General features: G+C 44.4%; 2 protein-coding genes across 6 annotated transcripts in view; both read right to left on the reverse strand.

Annotated features, from left to right (window-relative positions):
• SMIM11 (small integral membrane protein 11) overlaps window positions 1-11,149 on the reverse strand; it is a 34,081-nt gene extending 22,932 nt beyond the window's left edge. For 2 of the 5 annotated variants that reach the window (XR_006178066.1, XR_006178065.1), the window contains exons 1-4: window positions 10,759-10,789; window positions 10,586-10,651; window positions 5,411-5,526; window positions 3,712-3,892 (exon numbers count right to left, since the gene is read on the reverse strand). Coding sequence is in view for 3 of the 5 variants with exons in the window: in XM_042866687.1 (XP_042722621.1) it covers window positions 3,725-3,892; window positions 5,411-5,526; window positions 10,586-10,651; window positions 10,759-10,777 (369 nt within the window). In the remaining 2 variants the exon portion in view is untranslated. Of the gene's footprint in view, window positions 1-1,864; window positions 1,972-3,711; window positions 3,893-5,410; window positions 5,527-10,585; window positions 10,652-10,758; window positions 10,790-11,027 lie in introns of those variants that run through there. The other 3 variants (XM_042866688.1, XM_042866687.1, XM_042866690.1) reach the window with 3 other exon arrangements.
• Window positions 11,150-12,524: 1,375 nt separating this feature from the next.
• Window positions 12,525-25,839, reverse strand: part of KCNE2 (potassium voltage-gated channel subfamily E regulatory subunit 2) — a 122,154-nt gene continuing 108,839 nt past the window's right edge. The window contains exons 3-5 of the mRNA XM_042867177.1: window positions 15,401-15,547; window positions 14,713-14,790; window positions 12,525-13,955 (exon numbers count right to left, since the gene is read on the reverse strand). Of these exons, the coding sequence (XP_042723111.1) occupies window positions 13,560-13,937 (378 nt within the window). The 5' untranslated portion in view covers window positions 13,938-13,955; window positions 14,713-14,790; window positions 15,401-15,547 and the 3' untranslated portion in view covers window positions 12,525-13,559. The remainder of the gene's footprint in view (window positions 13,956-14,712; window positions 14,791-15,400; window positions 15,548-25,839) is intronic.

Consider the following 25,839-nt stretch of genomic DNA (forward strand, 5'->3'; position numbering starts at 1 on the left):
CTGCTGTGAGACCCGCTACAACCCCCAGCGGTTTTCTATGCCATAGCGCTACTCCGAAGCTAAGGGAAAAAACAGCCAGATTGGACCAAATTTGAAGTAAATATACAAAGAGTTTTTCTGAGCTATCTGTAGATGCAAAGAGCTGGTGATGTAGAGGACTTCTGAGGAGACTCACAGCTGCTTTTTGCCCATGTTCAATTCAGGAACAAAAAAAGGACTACTCATGCTAATTGCTTTCTTGCACACATTTAGCAAACTCTGTCCCCCTCAGGCTTTAACACCAGTCTTCATTTCTTTGGGTGATAAATGAAGCTCAATTGCTTTGATGCAATATGACTTGCTTTAATGGGAGATCGTGTCCTTTTGATTCTGCTTACAGAGTAGCTGTACTGAAAGGGAGAATCCGTCACTTCCAATTAATAACACATTCTAACTATTGGTCTAGAGAAATCTACTATTGGCTGAGACTCTAAAAAAATCAAAAGTGAGGCCAATACTTTAAGGCAATCCCAGACTGCACAGAGTCAACACATTACTTACTTCTCATGCTGGTAGACACCGTGCAGCCCTGACAGTTTCCTCGTACAGTCTGGGTATGTGGCTAAGCTAAACTTATTGGTGTGTTTCCCTCAATAGCTGTTTAATGGAAGTTGTTAGGAGAGTCTGCTCTCACTGAACACCACAAAGCCATTTAATTAAATTACTATTCAATTCCGTGTTTGCATACACAGATGACTGCTGAGACAGTAGAGGGAAAACAGCAGATTTGCAACGACACTAAGAATTCTCCAGTCAGATACATAGTCCTGAAACTGCCATAGGAAAAATACCGTTCTCTTCCAGGAACAGGCTTCTGTAATACATTCTCTGGTCACCAAGGCAACTGCATGGACAGTGAGATTTTACAGATCACCACAGTTCATGGTGAGTAACTCCACTGCACTAAAAGCTCTCTGAGCATTAGCTGTATCAGCTGCACGCATTGCCACATAATGCTTGTGACACACGCACTGCAGTACACGCTTACATGACCACAGCAGGCACCTCAGCCTGTAGCCACAGGGAGAGGGCAGGAGCGAGCCAATCCAGGGGCCTCCCACAACCTCTGGGCTCCCAAGCCTTCTCCAAGTTTTCTCCTGCCTTCTTCTTTCCACTCCACTCAGATTTCACATTCACCTTCACTTCCAGAAAACACCAGGATTTAGAAGTGCTTTATAAAGGAAATGTGAAGGTAAACATACCTGTTACCACTGCTGCACATTCCTAAGGTTTGTTTACGTGCAAACCACCTATTCTGTTGATTAACCTACCATGACTGAGAGCGCTTACTCTTTAAGACTTCAAGTTATTGAACATGCAGGAATGGCCAGTAATGGTCTCTACAACAAAGCAAAATACAAGAAACCTCCTCATATTAAACTTCCACAAAGATTTTCATACCGATGCTATGATTTGCTTTACACTGAAGTCAGTGCTGGGTATGGAAAGGGGTTTGAAAAAGACCACCCTGAGAAGTTCATATCTTTGCTTTTTTCATTTGAATTCAACAGAGAGCCCATAAGCCTCATGTCTGTACCCCTGCAGTTGCTTGAAAAAGCTGCACAGGGACCTCCCCAATTCCTTCTGTCTGTCCATGAACCCTGCATACACCCATGATGGATTCAGTGTTTTCTTTTTAAAAATCAGCCTCCTCCTTGCAGCTAATCTTTAAAAAGTGCCTCCTCTGCAGCTCTAACTGTAGCATTTAAGTAAGCAGTAACCAAGGTCATTTTTTTTTTTTTTTTTTTACAAATGTTTTCTTTATTGCATAAATAGAAGCTTAGATATTTTGCTGTACATACAAAAAGCTGAGATACAATTTAAGTGAATGTTACTCCAGAGGGCTTTATTCCTTCTACACATCCTTCATCTACAGGAAGACTTCGTTCTCCCAGGAAAGGAATCCAAGCAAGCTGCCAAGTGTCACAGAATCTGCAGGGTGGGGAAACAGCAGTGAGAACAGCAGGCATGATATGCTAGCAGCACATGGACTAAATCTGCCTGCCCACGTGGCAGGCTGCAATCGGAGCTAATCACAGCTCTGCAGTGCTGACACGGGAGAACATTTTTAGGGCAGGAGAAGTCACCCCTTCTTGCAATCCCATTATAGAAAGATGTGCTGACAGTCCGAGAAATGGCAGAATTTAGGAAAGACTTGGCCTCTGGTGGGCCACACTGGGTGACTAAGAGGACTTCAGTCAGATTTGCTTTTATGTCAGTCATTCAACAAGGTCAATCTCACATGCCAGACCACGAGGTCTTGTGGGATGAGCTCCTTACCCTGGTGCAGCAATCCTCCAGGCTACAGCCTTTGCCAGGCAGAACTCCCTGGGGCCTAACACAGAGCACACTAAAGTCTGCTCATTAAAAGTAGCAGCCTTGCTCACTTGCAGGGCAGCTTGCCCTTGTGCCCACCTCTCATTTGTTTAGCACTAAAACTCTATATAACTTACTCTGACCTATTCAGCATAAACTGAAAGAAGTCTTCTCACAGCATGTTCCAGTGGCTACCTGGACCAATTTAAAATAAAAGTTTAAAACGGCACAAGTCTGCACAGGCACAAATACTCAACATGATGTAAACAGGAGCCTGAAAAACACCTCTGTATTTCTTGTTTTCCCTGTGCGAATGAAACACTCTGTTCCCATGGTTATTTTCCGGCCCCATTTCTATTCACAATTTCCAATCTCTGTTGCAAGAAACAAAAGTGATAGGTTTGAAATCAAAACTAGTAAACATTTCTAAAAACTGAAACCATCTTCATATGGGAGGTGATGACCTCAAAAGGAGAAAGTTAGTTTTCTAGTTTAATAAAGTGCAACATTGTTATAGCGAACTCCCACTGAGTTTACAAAGGGCAGGCAGGAATAGAATTCCCATTTTGCTGCAGAACAGAGAAATGTGAAATGAATTGATACATAAATCACACACCAAAAACTCCGGGAGTATAACCTTAGCACTAGACCACACTCATTTTGCTAACAGACTTGATCCAATGATTGCTTAAACTTTGAAGATACTGGGAAGGAATTTAGTACATGAAAATGAAAAACTAAAACTTTACTATACTTTCAATGTTCCTTTTGCTTTTTTTTTTTTAATGTAGATATCTACTTTTTTTCAGTGAAGTATATATGATGGATGTATAACCTGAAGCAGTTTTATTACCTTGGGAAGCTTCACAGCATGAGGTTTGGCCCTTCAAGCTAAACTATCAGCAACTTGTCATGTATTTAACTAACATGGAATTGGAGATTCTTTTCAATGTGACTTATGGCCAAGGAACCTTATTACATCATCTTGTCTGGCATGCCTCTCACACAGTTTTTGCCCAACTTTAATGATTTCTTTATGTATCAGGACTTTCTGTGCAACTGGTTGGGCGTACAAAATTGAAGGAAATTAAGAACAGAAAAAGAATATTGTGCTAAGATCTCTGAAACCCCAAACAGTGGCTGACAAGTTGTCTGGTACTAACTTCATTTCTTACAAAGAATGGGCATGGTATGGGTGTGCAAATACAGTGAAGCATCACAGGAGACACATACTGAATAACTCAGCTAATGGCGACACTTCTAACCACACAACCCAAATGTACTGAAGCCAAAATATAATGGGATTAATATGGCAATGCCACTATGAAATACCAGAATGTCAAATGAGTTATATACCTGAGAGATTCCTTTAATCACCCTTCTTCTCTGCTTCTCTTTTCAATTTCGCTTCACGTTCCCTCTTCAATTTTTCTTCAAGTTTTTTACTCTGGTACATTTTAACTCCAGCAAATGCTAAGCAAAGAATCAATGTTTTAGCTGCCAAGATGTACATCAGCAATGGGAAATTCTCCAAAGCCTATAATAAAAAACAATATATTTAAGCGGTTACTGGAACGCTTGGACAATTAAAAATTAATCTACAGGGATGCTATACAGCTTCTTCCAACAATGGCATTATTCAAAGCAATGGTAATGTTCTTCTGTTCATACTTTTTTTCTGCAGGGGATTTTAAACTAAGCAGATTGTCCAGGGAAAAGGCCAAAATGCAATTCACTGTACTCGAGTTTGTATTTGAAACTCCCTTGTACAGGTCTTTCTTGCTTTTGTCATCTTTACTGTGAATGTAATATTGGCACAACCTGGAGTTGAAAAAGGGAAAGAATTGAGTATCTTAAGATGCTTATAAAAGGTGAAATGCATCTGAACAATTTTGATAGGAGTGATGGAAGCATGCATATCAGCTATCAGATACAGTGCCTGAATACACTTTTGTCCACCTAGAAATTTTAATCCAAGACAGTTCTGCAATTTGCCCAGGTCTGTACTATTAAGTATAGATGACTGCCTTTGAACCACAAAAGATATAAAAAGGATGTAGCCTACAATGATTCAGTTTCAGCAGTTTTTAATGTCTGAAGCCAATAAAATTGCACAACATATTTCAGTGTTACAAAAGCACACTACTCTAAGTGCGTATGGAGCAGAAAATAAAATGCAAACGGGTAACACTGTGAACTAAAATACAATGAAAGCTGCAGAGGCACTCAGTGAGAGATGTCAATTTCAGAAGGATACTGAAGGTACACAAGCTTCCCAGCACCCTGTTTCAAAGAGCCACTTAGCCAGCAGGATCATTCTGGCCTTTCAGTGATGCACAGTAGGTTCACAGCTTAAGTCCTCCCAAAGCAAGTATCCCAGTAGCCCTCTGTAACCTCAGAAGGCCTTCCAGCACCTCATAAAGTTGTTTGCCCATTGTTTAAATACTGTATTTAAAAAAGCCTTACATCCATACTCCATTAGCATGCCCCCTTAAAGTCTGCAAATGAGACCTCAAGTGGGCTCTTATAGCACTGCTCTATGCAAGCTGCATGTTACCTTTGACATCTGGTCACTTCAAACCAATTCTGCAGAAAACATCATTTTTACTGGCAATATCTTTAAACCACAGCTCTGCTCTGCGGAAAGGCAAAGCCAAGGTCTGTGGTTAGCACTACTTTTATGATAAACAGACTAACTGAACAAGTTATAACTGGTAGTGAACAAGGCTCCAACATTTCTGAGCCTTACATATGTACACTTATGCTTATGGCCTTCACGCCCTAAAAGATAAAGCAGAGAAACCACACTTTGGTAAGGAAAGGTGCTGAGGAGAGAATAGCCTGAGAAAAGCCTAGAAAGAGGAAAGCCAGAGGAGAGGTTCAACGTACAAGGCCTCAATCTGCAAGCCCTCTGGGCCTGAGGTACAGTGTGGTAGTGAAGCCATCACCTAGACAAGGGAAGCAACTTTAACACAAGACTCACCCAACCACATCTTAAACCCATCTCCTTCAAAGACCAGAAGTTCACTCTCATATGACCATGAAACATCCTCACCTTCAAGTTAAACGCCACCATCTTGACTGAAGGCCGATAATGCCTGTTCTGAAGCAGGCTGTGTCCAGCACCGACAAGTGTCACACTTCTAAAGGCACAATCCAGGACAGAAGCATCTTGAAGAAATGGAAATTTAAAAAGAATTAGCTCATCTATTTCTATTCAGCACGTTCACCACGCACTTCTCCAGCAGTCTCATCTGCAGCTCAGTGCCTGGCAGGATATACTGCGCCACAGGGTTCAGCAATGACCAATGCGTGCCTTTTTGGAGCTGAATGACAGGAACAACATCCATGCAGGGTGCTGCTGAAGGACAGGGGTTTGATGGGCCCAGGCAGGTGCTATACTTCCAGAGAGGGGAGGCTGTGCTTTCACTGTGCATAGCAGATCTCAGCAGCTGCCCAATCAAAAATGAAGCACTGGCTGCTTTCAAAGGCACGTGTGCACACCAAGCTGCCTCACTGACATCTCAGATGTAGTGGACAAATAGCACCCAGAAGTGCCATCTTGTGGATTTCAAGCCTATCCGCCCTGTTCAAAGCCTGAATGCCTAATGGATCCTCCCCATTCCCTGGAGGCACTGAAGACCAGGTTGGATGGTGCCCTGGGGCAGCCCTGCCCAGGTCTGGGGTTGAGGCTGGGTAGGCTCTGAGGTCCCTTCTACCCCAAACCCTTTTGAGATTCTATGACATAGCATCATTTGCATCAGTTTTCTCTCATTTGCTAACACATTAATTTTTCTATACAGCCCATAACACCTAAGTGAACCAACCAAGCCGCAGATCCCGCAGGTGGCCAATATACATTTCAGAACTGAATTTTGGGACTTGGAAATGCTCAAGGGATACTGAAGGCTGAAGCACACAGCTGCAATGCTGCCCTTTGGTCTCTGCTGCTGCTCCACCAGTACTGACGCTGTTTCAACTGCTGGATTTCAAATTGTGGATTTCAAATTCAGCACTTTCCTGCCTGACTGCCTCGAGGGATCTCCCATAGGTGTAACAACAGAGTGACTGCTGGAGAGAAGGAAGAAGGCCAACAGTTTAGTCCAAACCTTTACTGGCAGCTGGGCGGAACAAATCACCTCCATACCACAACAGCTGTTTGTGGCTTGTCTTCGTAACGAAAACACAGACTCAAATAAATCTTCCTGCTGCTCCTGAGCTGCTCAGATGGCTTCTTCACAGCTAACCACATTTCTCCACCTAAGGGATTGCCATGGGGGGACACCACAGGAGACCCCAAGCAGAGACTGGGAGGGTCTGTCAGAACAGACTGATTCCATGCATGGTGTGCTCTCCTGCTTTCCCAGTGCTCCTGTGCTTCACCCCTTGCCTTTGCCTAGGCTGAGAATGGCATGCTTTCCTTTTTCCCCACTTATCCCATGTAAGTTACTTAACTCAACTGACCCACTGAGCAAGAAGTGTAAATTCTGATCACAAAAAAACAACGGATTGCCCGCAGAGAGAAAGGAGAAGAAAACACCTCCCAGTGTTTGTCATGTCCAGAATGCAGACATAGTGAGCACAGGACACATACCCCTGGCCCAAGCTACTGCACGTGGCTAAGATGACAGCAGCAGGGCTCTCTTGGCCCAGCACCAGCATGAGAGCTGGTCATCCTTAACTGCTCAGGGAAGCTCTCCTGTCTATCCATAGACCCATCCTCCCAGAGAAGCCCTGACAGGAGTATTAGCCAGGGTGGTGATGGCAGCTTGTTTAATACTACATGGCTCTGCACACACCGGGGACGTTCCAGGATTATATCCTACTGGAACAGATTCAGGAACAGCAGAACCTGTGAGGTCAGCTGCTGCTAGCAAGATCGAACTGTATCTAAGCAATGATACAGCCAACTCATCATCTAGTATTTACTGTGTTGATCCTTAGTTGGGTAGCTCCCTTCTCCTGTTGATAAAATGCCAGGGTAGCTGTGAAGTAACAAGTCAGTAGCGTTTCACATCCCCCCCAGAAAGGCATTATAACTTCTGATGTTTCCTCCAGAATTTCAGCAAACATTACAATGTAAATACCCCTGCCAGATGGGCACAGCCAATATCACCTATCAGAGGTGGTTCTTGGTGTACAGTCATCGAATCACAGAATCATTAAGGCTGGAAAAGACCACTAAGATCATCTAGTTTAACTGTCAACCTATTGCCACCACGCCCACTAAACCATGTACTTCTCAGCAAAATCCAAGTTATACAACCCTGGCCTGATACGGAGGGACTGAACTGCCCAACTGGGGTTTGTATCCTCATCCCGACTTTGGTGGGGGCTTCACCACTATACAGTCTTCATTATTCTCCTAAATTACTCTAAATTCCGTGCTTCAGTTGGAAGCAGTTTTGTGACATGCTGTAAAGAGGCATGAATTCAAAAACATGCTAGCATCTGGCATATGATGCTCAAAATGGAGCGTAGAGATTTTTATGTATAGAAAAAGTTCCAGACCGAGCAAATGCCATGTGAGCCCATCTGAGGTCTGACTGCAGGGTGAGAATCAGCATACAATGCATGCACTCCTGCAAATGCTTGTTTGCAAGTCAATTACCTAAACATTCAGCACAGTGCTTCTTCAATATTTCTGCTCTGCTGAGAGACAAGCATGAATCTGCCTGAATTTGCATCCGCTAGGAGTAGCTGTATTGAAGTCACAAAGCAAATAAGGAAATTCTTCCTTTTTTCTCAACTGTAGTGTTTCAGTCCAAAATGCTTTCTGCAAGAGCTGATACTTCTGATGATCTGTCCTTACAGAGACTTCTACGACTGGAACTAAAAGCGGAAGCTGCTGCTCCCTGTATTCCCACACCCAATGTCACCAGCCTCCAGCAGTCAAGCACTTCTCTTAATTTCACCTCTAGAGTCTTCTGGTCTCCATTCTGATGCAGACCTTATTGAAGGCAGTTGAAATCCCATGACAGAAAAAAAATAATGGGTGGAGCTGCATGGGGCAAGGAGAAAAAAAATGGCAGGATTCACTTCACGTCAGAAGAACAATGCTTGTTAGCACTGATGTTGCCAATTCAGAAGTAAAAAGCTCGTGCACTGTACTTTCAAGGTTGTGATATCTTAAAAGCAAGCAGGCAAATAAGCAGCTGAAGTTTCATGTTTGCCTTTTCAGAGGCAGATAAGGCCAAGATAAGAGTTCAAAACATCCACAGCCAGGCATTGTTCGTTCCTCAGGAAAATGCAAGCTCCCTTAACAAACAGCAGAGTGCAGGCCCCACAGAAGGTCACTGTTACCTTCATTCAAACAAGATCTCATGCTGAGCCACGCGAGAAAGAAGTAGGAGCACTAGGCTCTGCCTGAAGCCCTGTAAGAGACGTCATGTTCTATCCATCACACACTCGTAAGCTTCTATGCAGGGCAGGGATAAAATGACATCACTCTCACACGTCTGTGGCTTTCTTCACTATCACTACCCTATTTACACTCAGACCTCCATTAAGCAGATCAAACTACTGCAGAAGGGAAAGGGAGGAGAGAGTTTGCCTGTGCTGCACCTTAGTGTTGTGCTGGACCAGCGATCCTGTCAGTTCTGGATGCTGTGAGGTCTGCTGGATCCAGAGCTGGTTGTCAGGGTCACAACACAGCCCTAGAGGCTTGTGTCCTCAGCAGGGCTAATGAGCTCCCAAGGAGGGCTGCAGCAACTCCCTGAGCTAGCTTTTAGATGGTGCCAGCCCCAGATCTCTGCACAACATTGTGCAACACAGACCACCCCGTGCAGACTGAAGAGCTGGGCCCCAGTCAGTGGTGAAGCACAGAATTGAATCCAGGTCTCTCAACCACTGAATTATAGCTGTACTCTACCACAGCAACCACATCACAGCCCAGCTACTAACGCCATTGTTTTCTTACGCAGCAGCAGAATATTGACTGGGCTGCATGCTCAAAAAAATTCCTACCAGGCAACTGAGAACTCACAATCCCACTCAAGCTGTCTTGGCTGAGACTCTCAGTCAACCCATTAATAACTCCATCTACCCTACAGAAGGGGACCTGAGACATTTTTCTATTGACTGGGGATTTTGAAGCACTTCTTATCCGCTTTGTGAGACGCTATAAAAGTAACCTGCTGGAAGGCCTTGGAAAGCAGCAAGCTACCAAGGTATTTAAATGGAGTGATGGCTGAATATTCTCTGAGCTACAGAAGGGGTTTAATTCCACCTGTTTATATTGCTGCTTATTTTTCAGGAAACAAAATGCATACTTCTCACCTGGACTGTCACTGGAAGATCTAGCTCTGCACTTGACCTGTAGCAACATGTATCACACTTAGCACCTCAAAGGTATGATCATGCCTCTTCCTCAAGAAAAAGATGACTACTGGACAGAGGGGAAAAAACAGTAATATGGCACAGCCCAAAAACTATAGAGAAACACAGCTGCAGCATGTGTGAGCCAGAGCTGCTGTGCTAAGATCCATCACAAACCACTGCCATTGGATGCAGTAAAAAAAAAGTCAAAAATAAAAATATACATAAAAATATCCATAATATTATATTATTATTATTATTAATAATAATAATATACATAAAAAATATCCATAAAAATAAGTCAAAAAAAGTCAGACCTTTAGAGCTTTCATGAGACCATAAGCCAAAACACCACAGAAACAAAGAAAAACTTGGTGTGGAAGGAACCTCAAAGCCTACCCTTCATGGGCAGGGCTGCCCCCACCAGCTCAGGCTGCCCAGGACCCCATCCAACCTGGCCTTGAGCACCTCCAGGGATGGAGCACCACAGCTTCTCTGGGCAGCTGTGCCAGCACTTCACCACCCTTTGAGGAAAGAACTTCCCCCTGATATCTTACCTGAATCTCCTCTCTTTTAGTTTAAAGCTATTCCCCCTTGTCCTATCACTATCAGGCCATGTAAAAAGTCAGTCTCCCTCCTGTTTCCTTCACTGAAGCTCCCTTCACTGGAAGGCTGCAATGAGGTCTCCCCAGAGCCTTCTCTTCTCCAGGCTAAACAAGCCCAACTCCCTAATACTTTCCTCACAGAAGAGGTACTCCAGGCCTCTGAACATCCTTGTGCTCTCCTTGGACTCTCTTCAACAGCTCTGCATCCTACTTGTGTAGGAAGACCTGTGCAATCACTCAGTTCATACCATTCCCAAACTACTAACACCAGCACCAGGCACATGGAAGCATAGATACGTAAGGCCTACCTATGTGTTGAAGCTGCAACAGAAATATTAACAATTCCTCTGGCAGCTCCTCGCACATTCCAAATGCTGTCAAAGCAAAGCACACAGCAGACAGATGCATCAGCGGTGGCACCCGGATAAAACCCTGACCGACCCAACACACTAGAACACAAACAGCACATTGCTGGCTCCACCTCGGATGGCGACCATCATCACCCCAGCCCCGGCTGCAAAAGCGCTGGGCAGCTCCTGGTGCCTCCCCGCAGCTCCCCTCGCTCCCCAGGGCCCACACGGGGCCGGGCAGGCCGCGGGGCGGCGGCGGCGCGGGCCGTGCTGGGGGGGTACCGCATCACGCCGTAGGGCCCCGGCCAGCCCGCCGCGCAACTCGGCCCTGCCGGCCCGCCCGCCTCGGAGCCAAGCGGGAGAGGGCGGTGGGGAAAGGCCCAACAGCGCGTCTCCCTACCTCAGCGGGCGGCCATTGTTGTGGGCGGGAAGGCAAGGCGAACTACATCTCCCAGCAGCGCCCGGTCCGGCTCGGCCCGGCAGCCCCTTCTCTTGCCCCGTGTCGGGGCTGGGTGTGCTGGTAGCGAGCTTGCTGGGGAACGCCAAAGCGGCGTTGCTGGCTGGTTAAATAGTACTGAGTGCTTCAGGTGTGTACATTGTTAGCGAGCTGTTCAGTTTCCGAAGTTCCCCGTGGAAAGCTTTGCCTTCACTTCCTCAGCTGTTCCCTACAACGGCTTCAAAGGCAGCACCGCCCCATGTGACATGGAACCTCCAGCCACGGGAGGTTTAGGTTGGATATCAGGAAAAACTTCTTTACAGAAGGGGTTGTAAAGCACTGGAATAGGCTTCCCAGGGAGGTGGTTGAGTCACCATCCCTGGAAGTGTTTAAAAACCATTGGATGTGGTGCTCAGGGACATGATTTAGCGGAGGGCTGTTAGAGTTAGGGTAGGATGGTTAGGTCGTGGTTGGACTGATGATCTGTAAGCTCTTTTCCAACCTGAGTGATTCTAGGGTTCTATTCTATGATTCTAAGACAGTATGTTAAGCGGGCTGTCTCTTTTCACCTGAACTAGGCCAACTTTTGGGCTTGCCTGGGCTGCACTGAGTATGGAGTTGTCGTGAGCTGCATATACATTATCTGGGCTACTCCAAAAGTAGTGCCTCCAATTTATTTCCAGGGAAACTACAACAGATACAAAGAGTACAATAACACTGTTCAATAAATTGTCAGCTACAAAACACTGTTACAGTCACTCCCGTTAACTGTGTGTTTTCAGCAGCAATGAACAGCTTGCTGTTGTAGTCAAAACGTGTACCAGATCTGCCATCATGATGGCATGGGCCAGGGGGTGGGTGGGTTGGGCCACAGGTTGGACATGCCTGATCTAAGGCATTGCCCACATGTCTCAAGGGCAGAATCAACTCAGGTGCTCATCCCCATTTCAGTGTCACAGCTGCCCACATGCAGATCAGAGCACAGCCAGCAGTGGAAGCTGCCTGTCGCTTTTGGTGAGGAGCAGAGCCTGAGCAGGTGCAGCTGTTCATGATGTTGGCACATCTGGTAAGGTTCACTGTGGCTGTCCCTGCTGCCATACCCTGTCAAAAGATGCTCTTTCCCTAGCTGAAGCACAGCTGTAGCATGTGGCCCAGATGGCCAGTCCCTCTAGCTGCTCAATGGGCACATTAACTGTGCCCTTACAGCCTGTGGTCATCAAGGGTAAGTAGTAAGGAATGTCCTTCCACCTGGAGGGGAACAGAGCCATAACATGAGCATCTTCTGGAGCACAACAACAGCTGTTGTGCCATACCACAAGATCAGGCTCCAAAACAAGCCAAAGCTTCCAAGAAAAATAAGCTCTTTTCTTCATCATTTCTCCTTGCCCACACAATTGACAGCCAGAATGAGAACTTCAAGTTTAAGCAGTTTAAGTCTGGTAATATGAATAGAAGATAAACTTAGAGCAAAAAGGAACACATTTTAATACTAGAAGTAGTACTGGCTTTGCTTCTAATTATTCCCCAACAGCCAGCATCATGGTACTTTAGCAGCACAGGGAAGATAAACCATCTTTACAACCTGTTTTCTGACTGGTGCACACCAGTACCCAACATGGGAAACATTAGAAAGCATAACAATGGAATAGCTTTGATAGCTGGTCATAGAAACCCTTGCTCTGAAAGATATATAGCAGGAGCATGATGATCTACACTAGGGCTTGGCTAATAGGAATGCAAGAAATCCCTATCACCCAGCTTGCATTGCAGATAAACAGATCAATATGAAAAACCAAGAAACAGCAGAAGAGACAGCTATGGACTTCAAGAAAGACACTGACACTCTAAAAGCTGCCCTGGACAACCAGGACACTCTTAGATGAGACTGCTAGTCTGTCTATGCTTTTATGATAAAACAGAAGGCCATGAATCATTCTTTGTAGTCAATGAATAATGAAATTGAAACGGGAGCCAGGTCATTAAAATAGTAGTTTGGATTGACTTGAACATGTGTAGATATAGGCTTGTCCTGTGATTCATACCATAACACATTGTTCAATCAATAGATAGAGGGTCTGGTATTTTATTGTACAGTTTCCTGTTATTTTAAATGGGTTTATGTCACACATTGGGATCTGAATCAGGACTTTTAAACACTTGAAAACTCCTACTGTTCGTCTGAAGTTTACTGCTCAGTAATCCAGATCTGCTTCTCGATTTCAAAAAATTGCTAAAAAATTCAAGTTATTCTCTCCATGACTTTATATTCCTGAAGAGCAGAATATCAAAGCAGAGCAAAGTCGTGCATTTTTCTTGGGTGTTCCTCAAAGCAGCTGCGCCAGAGTTCTCAGAGGAAACAGTAATGTTGATTTCTTCAGCAGCCCATTCTAGCTCAACCTGTGTAAATCTAATGAACAATTTCTCAGCTATTTGTAATTCCAGCGAGTTCCCTAAATGTGACTTCATGATTTCCTCTTTGCTGATGTTTCTGGAATGTCAGGGTGATGCGGGGCTTGTTTTGTCCCTTGCACCAAAGTTTTCATGGACCACACACTTGAGATCTTCTCGATTCAGAACCTGGCTTTTATACTTCTCACCCCAGTCCTCCACGATGTACTGATGGTAAGGGTCTTTGGAGTGTTCTCGCCTCTTAGATTTCACGGTACTCACCAGAATCGCCACAATAATGAAGGAGAACATTCCAATCATCACCATCAAATAAAGGATAACATAGTCAAAGTTTTCAGCATCAACCTTGGCTTGCAGTTCATTTGCCGCTTCTGTCATGTTTTTCCTCCAGCCATTCATGTAAGTGAGAAAAGTTTCCTTGAAAATATCTTCCACTGCCCACGTGAAGTTTCGTATTTCAGCCATCCTTGCAAGTTACAGCTGCTAAAGACAACATCAAACTTATTTTAATCAAATAGCTACACTATAACAATTACATTGGTTTGTTTTGTATGCATTATGAGGATTAAATAATAATACCTACTAGCGAAAGTGTCATACTGATTTTAGACCAGCTGAGAATCCTTATATCAGAGTGCTTCAACATGTTTAGAGACCTGAAGAAGTCCTACTCCTTACTCAGGTCATTTTCAGTCTGTGGAAGCCAAGTATGCCTCAGTGAAGTTCAGTGAGTGTGGGCCTACCTGACCCATATTACAGGCATCCAGGCACACTGATTTTCCTGTTGAGATAAAGACTAAAGAAAATGTTCTTCAACCAGGAAGGGGTGCTATACATATTGGTCTACCTTCCTTTGCTTCTTGGAATAGCTTTGTGATTTCAGTATGCACAGAACAGGTATGCACACACAGAGGGACACAGGTACATGTGCATGTAGATCTCTGTACAATTATACACACATGCTCAAACATATGGGATAAAGGCAGTCTAACGAAAGGAAGCAAGCTATAAGAAAACAGAAACCCAAACTCTCCTGAAACTTCTTTTTTGTGCAAAATCTCTATGCTTTTCATAGAATCATAGGATCACTCAGGTTGGAAGAGACCTTAAAGATCATCAAGTCCAACCACGACCTAACCATACTACCCTAACTCTAACAGCTCTCCTTTCATTCAGAACAACAACAACAAAATCAGATTTTTCTTTTATAAAAAATAAGGACTTAGCAACAGAAACTTACCTTTCCTGTCTCCTTCAGTAATGAGATTCCCAGTAACAATCAGGATTTTGAAACTCCGCCGGATAATACTGCAATACTCTGGAAAGAGGAGAGCTATCTTAAGCTTCAAGTAGCCTCCAGCTTGCACAAGGTTTTGAGCACTTGCTTGTTAATTAAGTGCTTTCTACTGCACACTTTCTGTTTATATTAAGGTAAATGCTAAATCTAATCTCACCTGGAAAGTCAAACATTGGCTGACAGCTTACATCAGTCATCCTGTCCGATGCTGAGTGCTATAATTTATTCTTATTACTGCAATTTCATATATTGTAAAAGAACACTGCAGCGCTTTCTAAGGATAAACATCTCTAGAGGTTTATGGTTTGGCATTTTTTGACCTAGAGAGAAGAAAAGTAAGGACGTGCTCTACAAAATAATGAATAATTCCCTTGGTTGATACGGGCACAAGAGATTGAGCACTGAGCAGGTACTGTAGAAGGTCTTCCATGCTGTTTGCACCCAAAAGGAAGAATTTTGTGCTCCTTTACTTCTACTAGGTCACCCATATGGGTTTTCTATATCCTTTCTCTGTTCTTTTTCTCCTTGTTTTGTTTCACATTTCCCTCATCCTTTGCCATAAACAAAGAACATAGCCTTTCCCTCCCTTTCTCCTAGATTCCTCCTATTGTTTGGTTTTCCATTCTTTTACCAGGACCGTGGTTGTCTGTGACCATGAAGCCTATACTGCAAGAAGCGGGTCTGCAAACACAGCCAGGATCAGCCTCCCCAAACTCTGCTGCTTGTGAACTCTGCTGTTTGTGTACATCACCCGTGATCTGGAGCAGGAAACAAAAACCTGTATTAAAAAAGAGAGAAGAATTAATTAATGTTGATTTTATTTCTCAGCAAATAGCACGTGATGACACCTAACTGAAAAGCACTGAGTCACACCTTAGAAATAGCAACATGCTTAGTGAAGTGAGACTGCTTCATCTTTAGTCAGGAGTGGTTCCTGGCTCTGGTGGCGATATTCAGTGGAGGGGGATTAGGGTGGAGATGAAGATGTGCACAAAGTGCCCCACAAGCAAAAGGGAGAGACCCTTTTGTAAAATATATCTGCATTTTACAGGTAGATACGCCTAAGCAGTTTGCAGAGAAAACACTTTCACAAGTAGCTCTGCTTTGAGGGAGATAAAGCACACGTGGACAACCACAGAATCAACAGAACACATGAGAAAAAGGGAGATACGTTCTTGGTACTGGGACGCATTAATCCCTGAGGAAGTCCTGCTAGTGCCGTGCTGCTGGCACTGTCATGTTTACTCCTATAATTTCTTTTGGATGATTTTCTGTACATAAACACCTCCCAGCATGAAGGCAAGCTGCTGGCAATGTCTCCTCTCTGATCCCCCACTTCTCTCTGGAAGTTTCCCAAATGCCCTCTGCTGGGGCCCTTGAAGTCAAGGTAACTGGCAAGCTGGTTCTGTTTGCTTTGGTGAAATCTGAGAGCCAAACAGATTGCCGCAAGTCCAGCTTCCTGCTTTACTTAGCCAGGGATGTGCCCTGCTTGGCCCTGGCTGCTTGAAGGCGGTTGGAGCCATCAGCATGCTGTTAGAGGAGCTGCCAAAAGCAAGATGAGCCACAGCCCTGGAGGTTAGGCTGCAAGAGGAGTATCTAGGGAACTGCTACCCTGGGCTGCCAATAGACAGCTCTTCAACCAGCCTCTTCTGATGTCTGTTCCTGGATGGTCCCATTTGGCCAATGCTTGCAGGTACATGCTTGCACAAACACACAGGTATACATACATATACAAAAGTTGCATATGTTGTCAAGCAGACGTTAACTGCCTACTCAGTTCTTAACCAAGTGAGAAGAGAACTTAACCACATGAGAACTAAGATTAACACAAGATTAGGGGACAGACTCAGCAGCATCTGCTAATAGGACAAAAGGAAACAGTTCCAAACTAAAACAGTGGACATTTAGACTGGATATAAGGAAAAAAATTTTTACAGTAAGAGTAGTGAGGCATTGGAACAGGCTGTCCAGAGAGGCGGTGGATGTCCCATCCTTGGAGACGCTCAAGGTCAGGCTGGATGGGGCTCTGAGCACCTGTTGGAGCTGTGGGTGCTCCTGTTCATTGCAGGGAGGGTAGACCCGATGGCCTTTAAGGGTCCCTTCCAACTCAAGCAAGTCTGTGGTTCAATGATTGTTAATAATAATCTTTGTCCCACAAGCTTGAACATTTTTCTTCAAAGAAGTTTACTCAATCACCTTCTGGATAATTTTCCATCACTTGTTTCTGCATAAATCTCCATCATTCTTTGAAGTAGAGTATCAAACCTCACACTTTAGTTGTAATCAGCAGCTAACATACTTAAATACTGATTCAGATACATTTATACACCAATTTTGCTGTTTCCTTCTCTTCCCTTGCTTCACCTTGCCTCACCTTGCAATTAACTATATATAATTCATGAGTTGTAAGAGTACCTGTATAGGCTTAATTCTTAGAAACAAAACAATATATTTGTTAAGCATCGTTACTGAAGAGATATGAGTATCCTCTAATACTTACCTATGTGATTTTCCTTCAGTATTTCTTCTGGCTAAATCATAATATTGTATTATTACAGAATCAGAATCACAGAAACACAAGGTTGGAAACGACCTGCAAGATCATCTAGTCCAACCACCCTCCCATTCCTATCAGTGCCAAAAGCTACTAAACCATCTCTCGTAGCTCCTCATCCAGGCGCCTCTTGAACACTGCCAGGGATGGCGACTCCACCACCTCCCTGGGCAGGCCATTCCAGTGCCTGACCACCCTCTGAGAGAAAAAGTTTCTCCTAATATGCAACCTAAACCTCCTCTGGTATAACTTCTTGCCATTTCCTCGGGTCCTACTATTTGCCTGGGAGAAGAGGCCAGACCCTTTTGCACCACAACCTCCCTTCAGGAAGTTGTAGAGTGCAATGAGGTCTCCCCTGAGCCTCCTCTTCTCCAGACTGAACAATCCCAGCTCCTTCAGCCGCTCCTCATAAGACTTGTGCTCCAGACCCCTCACCAGTTTCGTTGCCCTTCTCTGGACACGCTCCAGGGCCTCAATGTCTTTCTTGTAGTGAGGGGCCCAAAACTGAACACAGTACTCGAGGTGCGGCCTCACCAGTGCTGAGTACAGGGGGATGATCACCTCCCTGCTCCTGCTGGCCACACTATTTCTAATGCAGGCCAGGATGCCATTGGCCCTCTTGGCCACTTGGGCACACTGTCGGCTCATGTTCAGCCGAGCATCAACCAACACCCCAAGGTCCCTTTCCTCTTCACAATCATCCAACCACTCATCCCCAAGCCTGTAACGCTGCCTGGGGTTGTTGTGGCCAAAGTGCAGAACCCGACACTTGGCCTTGTTAAACCTCATCCCATTCATCTCAGCCCAGCGATCCAGCTTACCTAGATCCCTCTGCAGGGCCTCCCTGCCCTCAGGCAGATTGACACATCCTCCCAACTTGGTGTCATCTGCAAACTTACTCAGGGTACACTCAATCCCTTCATCTAAGTCATCAATGAAGATATTAAACAGGATGGGCCCCAGTACTGACCCCTGGGGGACACCACTTGTAACAGGTCTCCAGCTGGACTTCACTCCATTGACCACCACCCGTTGAGCACGGCCCTCCAGCCAGTTCCTTATCCAACGGAGTGTAAAACTGTTCTCAGACCTTAAATCTTTGTACACGCAGCCTTAACCGACAATCTGTTCAGCCTTTAGCTACTGATATGCTGTATAGTTAACCACTGGTACTTAAAGTGCTGATAGCATTTCATTACTTTCCCCACTGCTTCAAAGTTTGTACCTTCCTCCTAGATTCCTCCTCTTACTTATATTAGCTTCATAGAACACTTGTGAAATCAGCAGTTCTATCCCTAGGTCTGTATGCTTCTTTTCAAGTTGTTCTTCAGAAGATCACCCAGTTAAACAAAAAGACCTACCAAGGCCATTATGTTATTGTAGTTTTTCTTTAACTGTGACTGCCAAAGCCTTTTCTCTTAAAATTACTCAGGATTACATTTATTACTTACATTTGAACTCTTCCTTTACGCTGATTTTCCTTTATAATCCATTCTTTTAATACATATTGGGATGTTTGTCAGCTCTTATGGCTTCTCATGATGCTGTTGGCAATTAAAGGTATTGCCTCTTTACCTTACCTCTTGTTTTGCACCTGTCTTCTAGATCTCTTACCTGTTCTTTACACACATTCTTGTGAGGAGCCTCTGCAGCAGGCTGGTATGTGCAAGCTACCACCTTTCCAGCACTTCCATCTTCTGCTTCTGTTTGCCATTCCTGTAAGCAACTCATTATCGCTTAATGTTCTTTCTACACTCACCCAAAGCGCAGTGGATACTGTTTTCTTTCTCAGCATAAGGGAGTTCTGGTTTGTACATCTTTTCCACCAAAGAGCATGGTTTTCAGCACAACTAGCAGCTTTGATATCTTGCTCTGTATAGGTTGGATTTTCTTTTGAAATGAGGTAGTCATTTCTCAATTGTTTATTTCTTATGTAACTGTTCTTCTATCTTTCAGGGAGTGATGTTTACAGTTTTCAGACTTAGCCTATTTTCTTGGGCCTTTTCTTTTTGCTGCAGGGCAAATACATTTTCTGATTCAACAATTGTGATATTCTGCTTTTCTGTGAAACCCTGAGTCTTAGTTGTGTGTCATGCCTATTATAACGCTTTGAGTATACATTTGAGTAAGTATTAACTCCATTCACACAGGATTTCTGTTCCTTCAGTTCAGCAGAGAAGCAGTCTTTTTGTTGAAACGCCTTGGTCAGGTTCAAGGTAGTTTACAAGGAGGCCATATGTTCAAGCCCCAGCCATGGCAAAGTTTAAGGGTAAAGGGCAAGTTAAATACAAGCAGAGGAGTTGTATGTCTTAGAGCTGGAAGTTAAAACCCTTGGAGAAATGGGAGCTTGCATATGCTGGCCCCCATCAGAGGCTTCTGTGGAGCCTGATCTGGTGAATGACAACCCTGCCCTCAGCAAAGGATTTGGAACTGGATTATCTTTAAGGCCCCTTCCAACCCAAGGCATTCTACATTTCTCTGATTCTAAAGGTTATCACAGAATCGCAGAATGGCTGAGGCTGAAAAGGGACATCTGGGTACATTTAAAGAGCCCATTATTTAAAGAGGACCATTGGCTATTGCTTTGGTCTTTAGATACGCCCAAAATGATGATAACTTGTGAAAATTACCTCTAAATATTATAATAACTGTATAATGATCACTCCCTCTTCACATCAGAGAACCAGCATCAGGGTGCACTTTTCTTAATGCCTTGTATAGAAAGAGTGAAAGTAGCGCAGATAGTGGAACGGCCCATCTGGAATGGTCCCGTGTGACTAAGGAAAAATATATTCAGCAAACTAACACTTTTGAATCATAACTAAAGTGAGAGGAAAAATATTCAAAAAGAAAGTGGATTTTAAACAAATTTTGTTATGCAGCCCAAGCATAGGCAAGGCTGTGAGGAAAACCCATTGTGTCTCTGAGATAGGAACGTATGTTATCAGGATGCATTCAATATTGAGGGACTCAAGCTTAATCAGCTTCTCCAACCCTGAAAGCTTAAAAGAAAACAACTGTGAAGAAAAACCAGGGCACTGTGTCTAGTGCTAGGACTGCACAGCGGCTGATATACAGGCACCTTCTACCCTGCCAGGTAGTGCATTGCTTCCCCCAGTCGAAACTGCAGGGGTGGAAAAATTATGGTCAGGCAGAGATTGCAATCACACAGTTTTGTTGCTATGGTTTATAGTCTTTATGCTCTGAGGAAAGTGTAGTCCAACATGCCTGCAGGGCAGCTGCTAAATTCACAGGATTCCTTGCTATTTCTCATCTGCATCCCCACCTTATCCACAGAGAACACTAGCTTCTAAGTGACCTCCACATCCAACACAGGCAATGGGAATGGCAGCATTCTTCTGACTGATTTCTTTGTTTAACAAAACCCCTGTCATGGTTTTGTGATTTTTGGTTTTCGGTATTCCACATCATAACGTCATGTGGGGCACTGGGAGTTTAATTGTTAATGCTCAAAGTTTACAAATATTCCAGAATACTGGCAGTCCACCTGGACTTGGTGGAGAATGTGGGCAGCGATCCCGCTACCTCCTCACCTTGTCTGGTGAGGCAGAGGGAGAGGCAGGAAAAGGGATAAGTGAAAGAAATGGGAAGAGTAAAAAAGCACGTGGCAAGCTATCTGTCCAGTGGACAACATGGAAGATAAAGGGAAGACTGTAGATGCCACCAGGGTGCTCCCATCAGACTTCCTCCTTTTGGTGCAATGGTGCCTTGGCTTGATGGAGCTCCAGGTGGGACAATGTAAACACAAACAGGAGGACAGGGAGCAGTCAGAGGTTTTCTAAGAGGCTCTGGAGAGACCAAAAAGAGATTACAACCTGCTGCTCTTGCCAGTGTCCCCCTTGATGATGCCAATGTAGAGCACAGCTGAGATGTGGATCAGAACAGAGATGGCCAGATTTGATGCCAAGAGCTGCTTCTCCAGAGCAGCCCAGTTTATAAGTGAGATGGTTATCCACTCCAGTTCAATTAAAGTCCACAGAAGTTGGTGTGGAACTTGGACAGAACAGAGAAAGGAAAGCCAAAACTGGAGCTGGAGTTACTGTCGATACCCCTTCTGCAGGGCTTGATGTTGTTAACTCACACGTCTACAGACTTAAGGACTAGTTGCTGGAAAGTGGCTCATATGAGTGAATCATCTTTTTATAACTCCTCAGCAAAACAAATGGTCTGATTCACACGGGCAGGATAGTTCAACCGTTTCTCCAGGAGAGTTGCTGAGGCTCCTCATGGCAGGAATGCATTTCCAGGGCCATTTTTAAATGATGCTGTTCAAAAGAGAGAGGGCTGAAGTCAAGGATTAAATCTTATAAAAATTACAGGACACACTGAAGCTTCTCAAGCTCTGCTGGAAGCATTTCCTTGCATTACCAAGACTTGCCTCATCTCACACTTGATCTTATCCCTACCAGACACATTTAGCCAGTGAACAGGACCTGTCTTCTACAAACAAGAAATGCTTCTACTCAGAACTGGCTCCCCATGGAATTCTCTCAGGTCACTCAGTAATGCTGCTCCATTCCCTGCAGCCATGCAAGGAAGCACTTGTGGAGCAGCACGCCTTCCCAGCAGTACCCTCAGGAGTTGGTGCATGGCAGAAGAAGGAAATTGAAGTTCTTGCCCAATAGCATGCCTATTTCCTCTCCATCTAGAACCCAGCATACTGTTTAATTTAATGCAGAGTTCAGCTCACCATTTCATGTGTGAATTCCAGGGAGTGCACCAGAGCCTCATCCCACCCAGGCACCTGGATCACTGCAGGTACTGCATCACTGGAGCTGCTGCTGGCCTCCCACACCAGGAAGACTGAAGAAAAAAGCTGAGGGCTTTGCTTCTCATCCTGTGGCATTTGAGCAGCTTTGTTAATGGCATGGTCCATACAGCAGCAGCCTGCATTGAGTGCTTGTACCATGTTACCTTATGCAGGCAGGAAGAGGTCAGCACTAAGGTAAGGTCGTGTTAAAATGTGCTGCTATCACCACATGGCTACTGGACCTGTGTGCAGCCTGCTGGCAAGCTTAGTTTTTTGAAAAAAATGTCAAGTTAGGTCTAGAACTACTGCCTATTTTGGGTTTACTTGTACTCCACCAATGCATGTTAAAAAAATGCTTTGAATTTTTCCCAACCTGTTGGCCTTGATGCAGCCAAATAGAGGTGTTCTTTGGTTGTACTGGGAACTTTAATAAAGCTCTATTATCATGGCACCATTCATACTACTCATGGAGAGATAATGAAAGGGGAAACAAAAACCAAGGCAGGAGATTTTTCTGAAATAGAAGAACAGGGTGAACGCTCTACACAACCCTATATCATATCATCATTTCATTATACCAACTTCACTGTCAAAGGAAGGTATATTAAACTGGTGTTTACTTTTCCAGAAAAATCTGTGTTTTACACATAACAATGTATTAAGGTCACTTAGGCTAAAGCATATCTTGAGTCTCTACATGTCCCCAAGAACTTTAAAAATTATTAACAACTGATCATTGCAAGTCCAGTGGCAGGGAAAGGAAACAAGTGAGTCAGCACATGAGGTAAGAAATAATTGCTCATACAACTGGTGCGTGTTGCATGCACATAGTCACATTTATTGTTTTCTTAGCTTTCCTTGACCTTGGGCCCATTCACTTACATGGCTGAAATCCAGCTGTGTGAACTGGCTGTGCAATCTGCCCATCTTCAGCTCCCACACAAAGCAAGCACTCATGCCACCAAGTGGCAAGCAATGTCCACTCACACATGCATGTTTTCACCATGCCAGCATTCAGGTGCTTACACTGTCTGCATAGTGTTGCTTACATCATCCCTGCCAGCTGACCACATCACCAGTTGCAACTACAGGACAGGCATGACAGTTCGGGTTTGCAGGGCAGGACTCCCAGGAATGTGGCGGGCAGGGAGATGAGGCACCCTGAGTACACTGTACTGGGCCACATGTCTTATACCTGGAGTGTTGTGTCCAGGTCTGGGATCCACAGTACAAGACAGATGTGAACATATTGGAGAGAATTAAGGGCCACAGAAGTGATAAAGGGACTAGAGTGTCTCTTCTATGAAGAAACACTGAGAGAGAGCTGGGACTGCACAGCCTGGAGAAGAAAAGGCTCAGGATGATTTAATCAATGTATACAAATAGCTGAAGGGAGGGTGTAGAGAAGACTGAGCCAGGCTCTTTTCAGTGCTGTCCAGAGCAAGGACAAGAGGCATGAGTACAAACAGAAGCACAGGAGGTTTTGTCTGAACATCAGGAAGCATTTTTCTACTGTGTAGATGATAGAGCACTGGTATGAGTTGCCCAGAGATGTTGTGGAGTCTCCTGCTAGTTAGAGAGTTGACACGGCCCTGGACAACTTGCTGTGTGTGGCCATGCTTGAACATGGGGTTGGATCAGTCTCCAGAAATCTCTTCCAGTATCAACCATGCTGTTGTTCTGTGAGGTTCCAGAGCCTCAGAATGGTTCCTGTGTCCAACTGCTCCATCATCGCTGCCTTATGTATAAAACCAAGCTGAAGGCTGTCCTGTGTAATGTCACAGTCCAAATATACAGCATCTGGTTGTTTCCCATCCTCTTCATGGCTCCCCATCCTCCCCCGTGGCACTGGTTTTATCTGTATTAGTCACCTGTTTCACTCATCTGTTTTCAATTTAGGGTTTGCACCTCACTGGGAGCCGCATATGCTTACTCTGTAAGGCCTTATCTTGTTGCCATGGAAGCCATCATCAGAGAGCTTCCTTCCCTCCCAGGCAGGCTTCCAGTAGCTTTCCTACAGCAGAAAGCACAGTCAGCGTGTGCCTAAAAGTTTCTCCATTTGGAGGTACTCCTGCGCCCACCTATTGCAGTAGTGATGCCTGCACCCATGGCAGCCAAAGCCATGCAAACACCAGCTGTATTAGTAGGCATCCCATGGGTGACCACATAGGGCCTGGTCCACAGGCAGCACTTTTGGGAAGCTCTGCAGGCGTGGTTTTCAGACCTACCGTGGATGAAGAGAATTTTCTGAATCAGAGCCTTTGCCTGGAGCTGGAGTGGATGCAAAAGAAGGTTATTCTAGGTGAGCTTCCTGAGGGATTTCAGCTGATAATTTTTTTTTGTCCGTGTAGCAACCTCTGGAGAACAAGAAAGTAATCTTCTAATTGGATTCCATCTGATTAATTGCCCTCTTAGGTCTGCTTATGTCCAGTGCTCTAGAAACCGTACTCTGGCATCTTCATTAGATTTTATATTAAAATTTATATTAAAGAGACAAAAAATGTTGCTTCACTTTCGATTTCAAAAATACTGTGACTATGGTGTCCAGGAAACTATGCTGCAATAATTGTGGCATGGAATATACATCAAAATCATGAGAATGCTTTTTGGTGCTGCTTTCTTTTTAGTTTCAGGCAGTAGCAGTACCTCAAAGCAGCTCCTTCAGAAAAGCTGAATTTAGCACATCTACTGTTGGTTTTCTCTCATCCTTTCTGAGATGAGAGAAAGAGAAGAAATTACCATTTTACATAAGAATTGCATCACTTTTAAAACAAATCAGACTTTTCACAGTGCTCAAGAATGTCTGCGGATCCACATTATTGGAGTATGCACTTTTTTCTGCGTGCAAGTGTGTGATTGCTATGGTTTAAGTAAGAATGTCTTTACAATATTTCCATCTCGTACTGATGTACCTTACCCTGCTTGACCCAGATCATTCAGAGTTCTCATCTTCTCTCTTGGGTAACCACTGTCCTTATCCCATCATCTGGTTGAGAGGAACCTGTTCACAGCTGCATAGAATGCAGCAGGGTACAGCAGCCTGAGGGCAGGTTTAGGTCTCAATACCAAGGCTAGGTTGGATGGGGCCGTGGAAAGCCTAATCTAATGCCTGATCTAGTGCAGAAATCTTTGAACTAGGTGATCATTGAGGTCCCTACCTATGCAAGCCATTCTATGATTCTATGATCTCTATGACAAGGAGTACTTCCACAATCGGACTCAAAATGTTGAATCAAACTCCTGGTTTTTGCTCTTCTGCAAGGAGAACCATACCTCATGTACTTGCAGAGATTTACATTACCACCAATCCTTCTCCATTCCCAGTTCTGCCTGCAAGCTCAGTCTCACCTTTGAGTTCAAAACCAGCATCATACTGGCTTAATCTGAGCTTATACCTGCTACATGCAGCAACATGTTAAGCACAAACAGTGGCACGTGAACCATGGGACTGGATGTATCAACTGCCAAGGTATCTTAAATGCTGGAGGAGAAGAGTCTTAAGACGCTTATGTGCAACGTGACAATGTATTGTCTAATTCAGGGGGGTCCTAGATCTTCATTTCAAAGCACTTACTGCTATTGTAACAGCAGGAAAAAAAAAAAAAAAAAGAGGAAAAAAATAGTACAAGATTTCTAATGCAAATTTCAGCAAAAGTTGGCACTTAGTCCCACAAAAATTAGAGAGAAGAGTCTAATAGTCTGAAGTCGAGTGGGTGTTCATTTGTCTGCTTGCCACCTCCTCATT

This window comes from Lagopus leucura, unplaced genomic scaffold, assembly GCF_019238085.1.
Source record: "Lagopus leucura isolate 7727_CA_CO unplaced genomic scaffold, USGS_WTPT01 Super-Scaffold_100001, whole genome shotgun sequence".
Taxonomy (NCBI): Eukaryota; Metazoa; Chordata; class Aves; order Galliformes; family Phasianidae; genus Lagopus; species Lagopus leucura.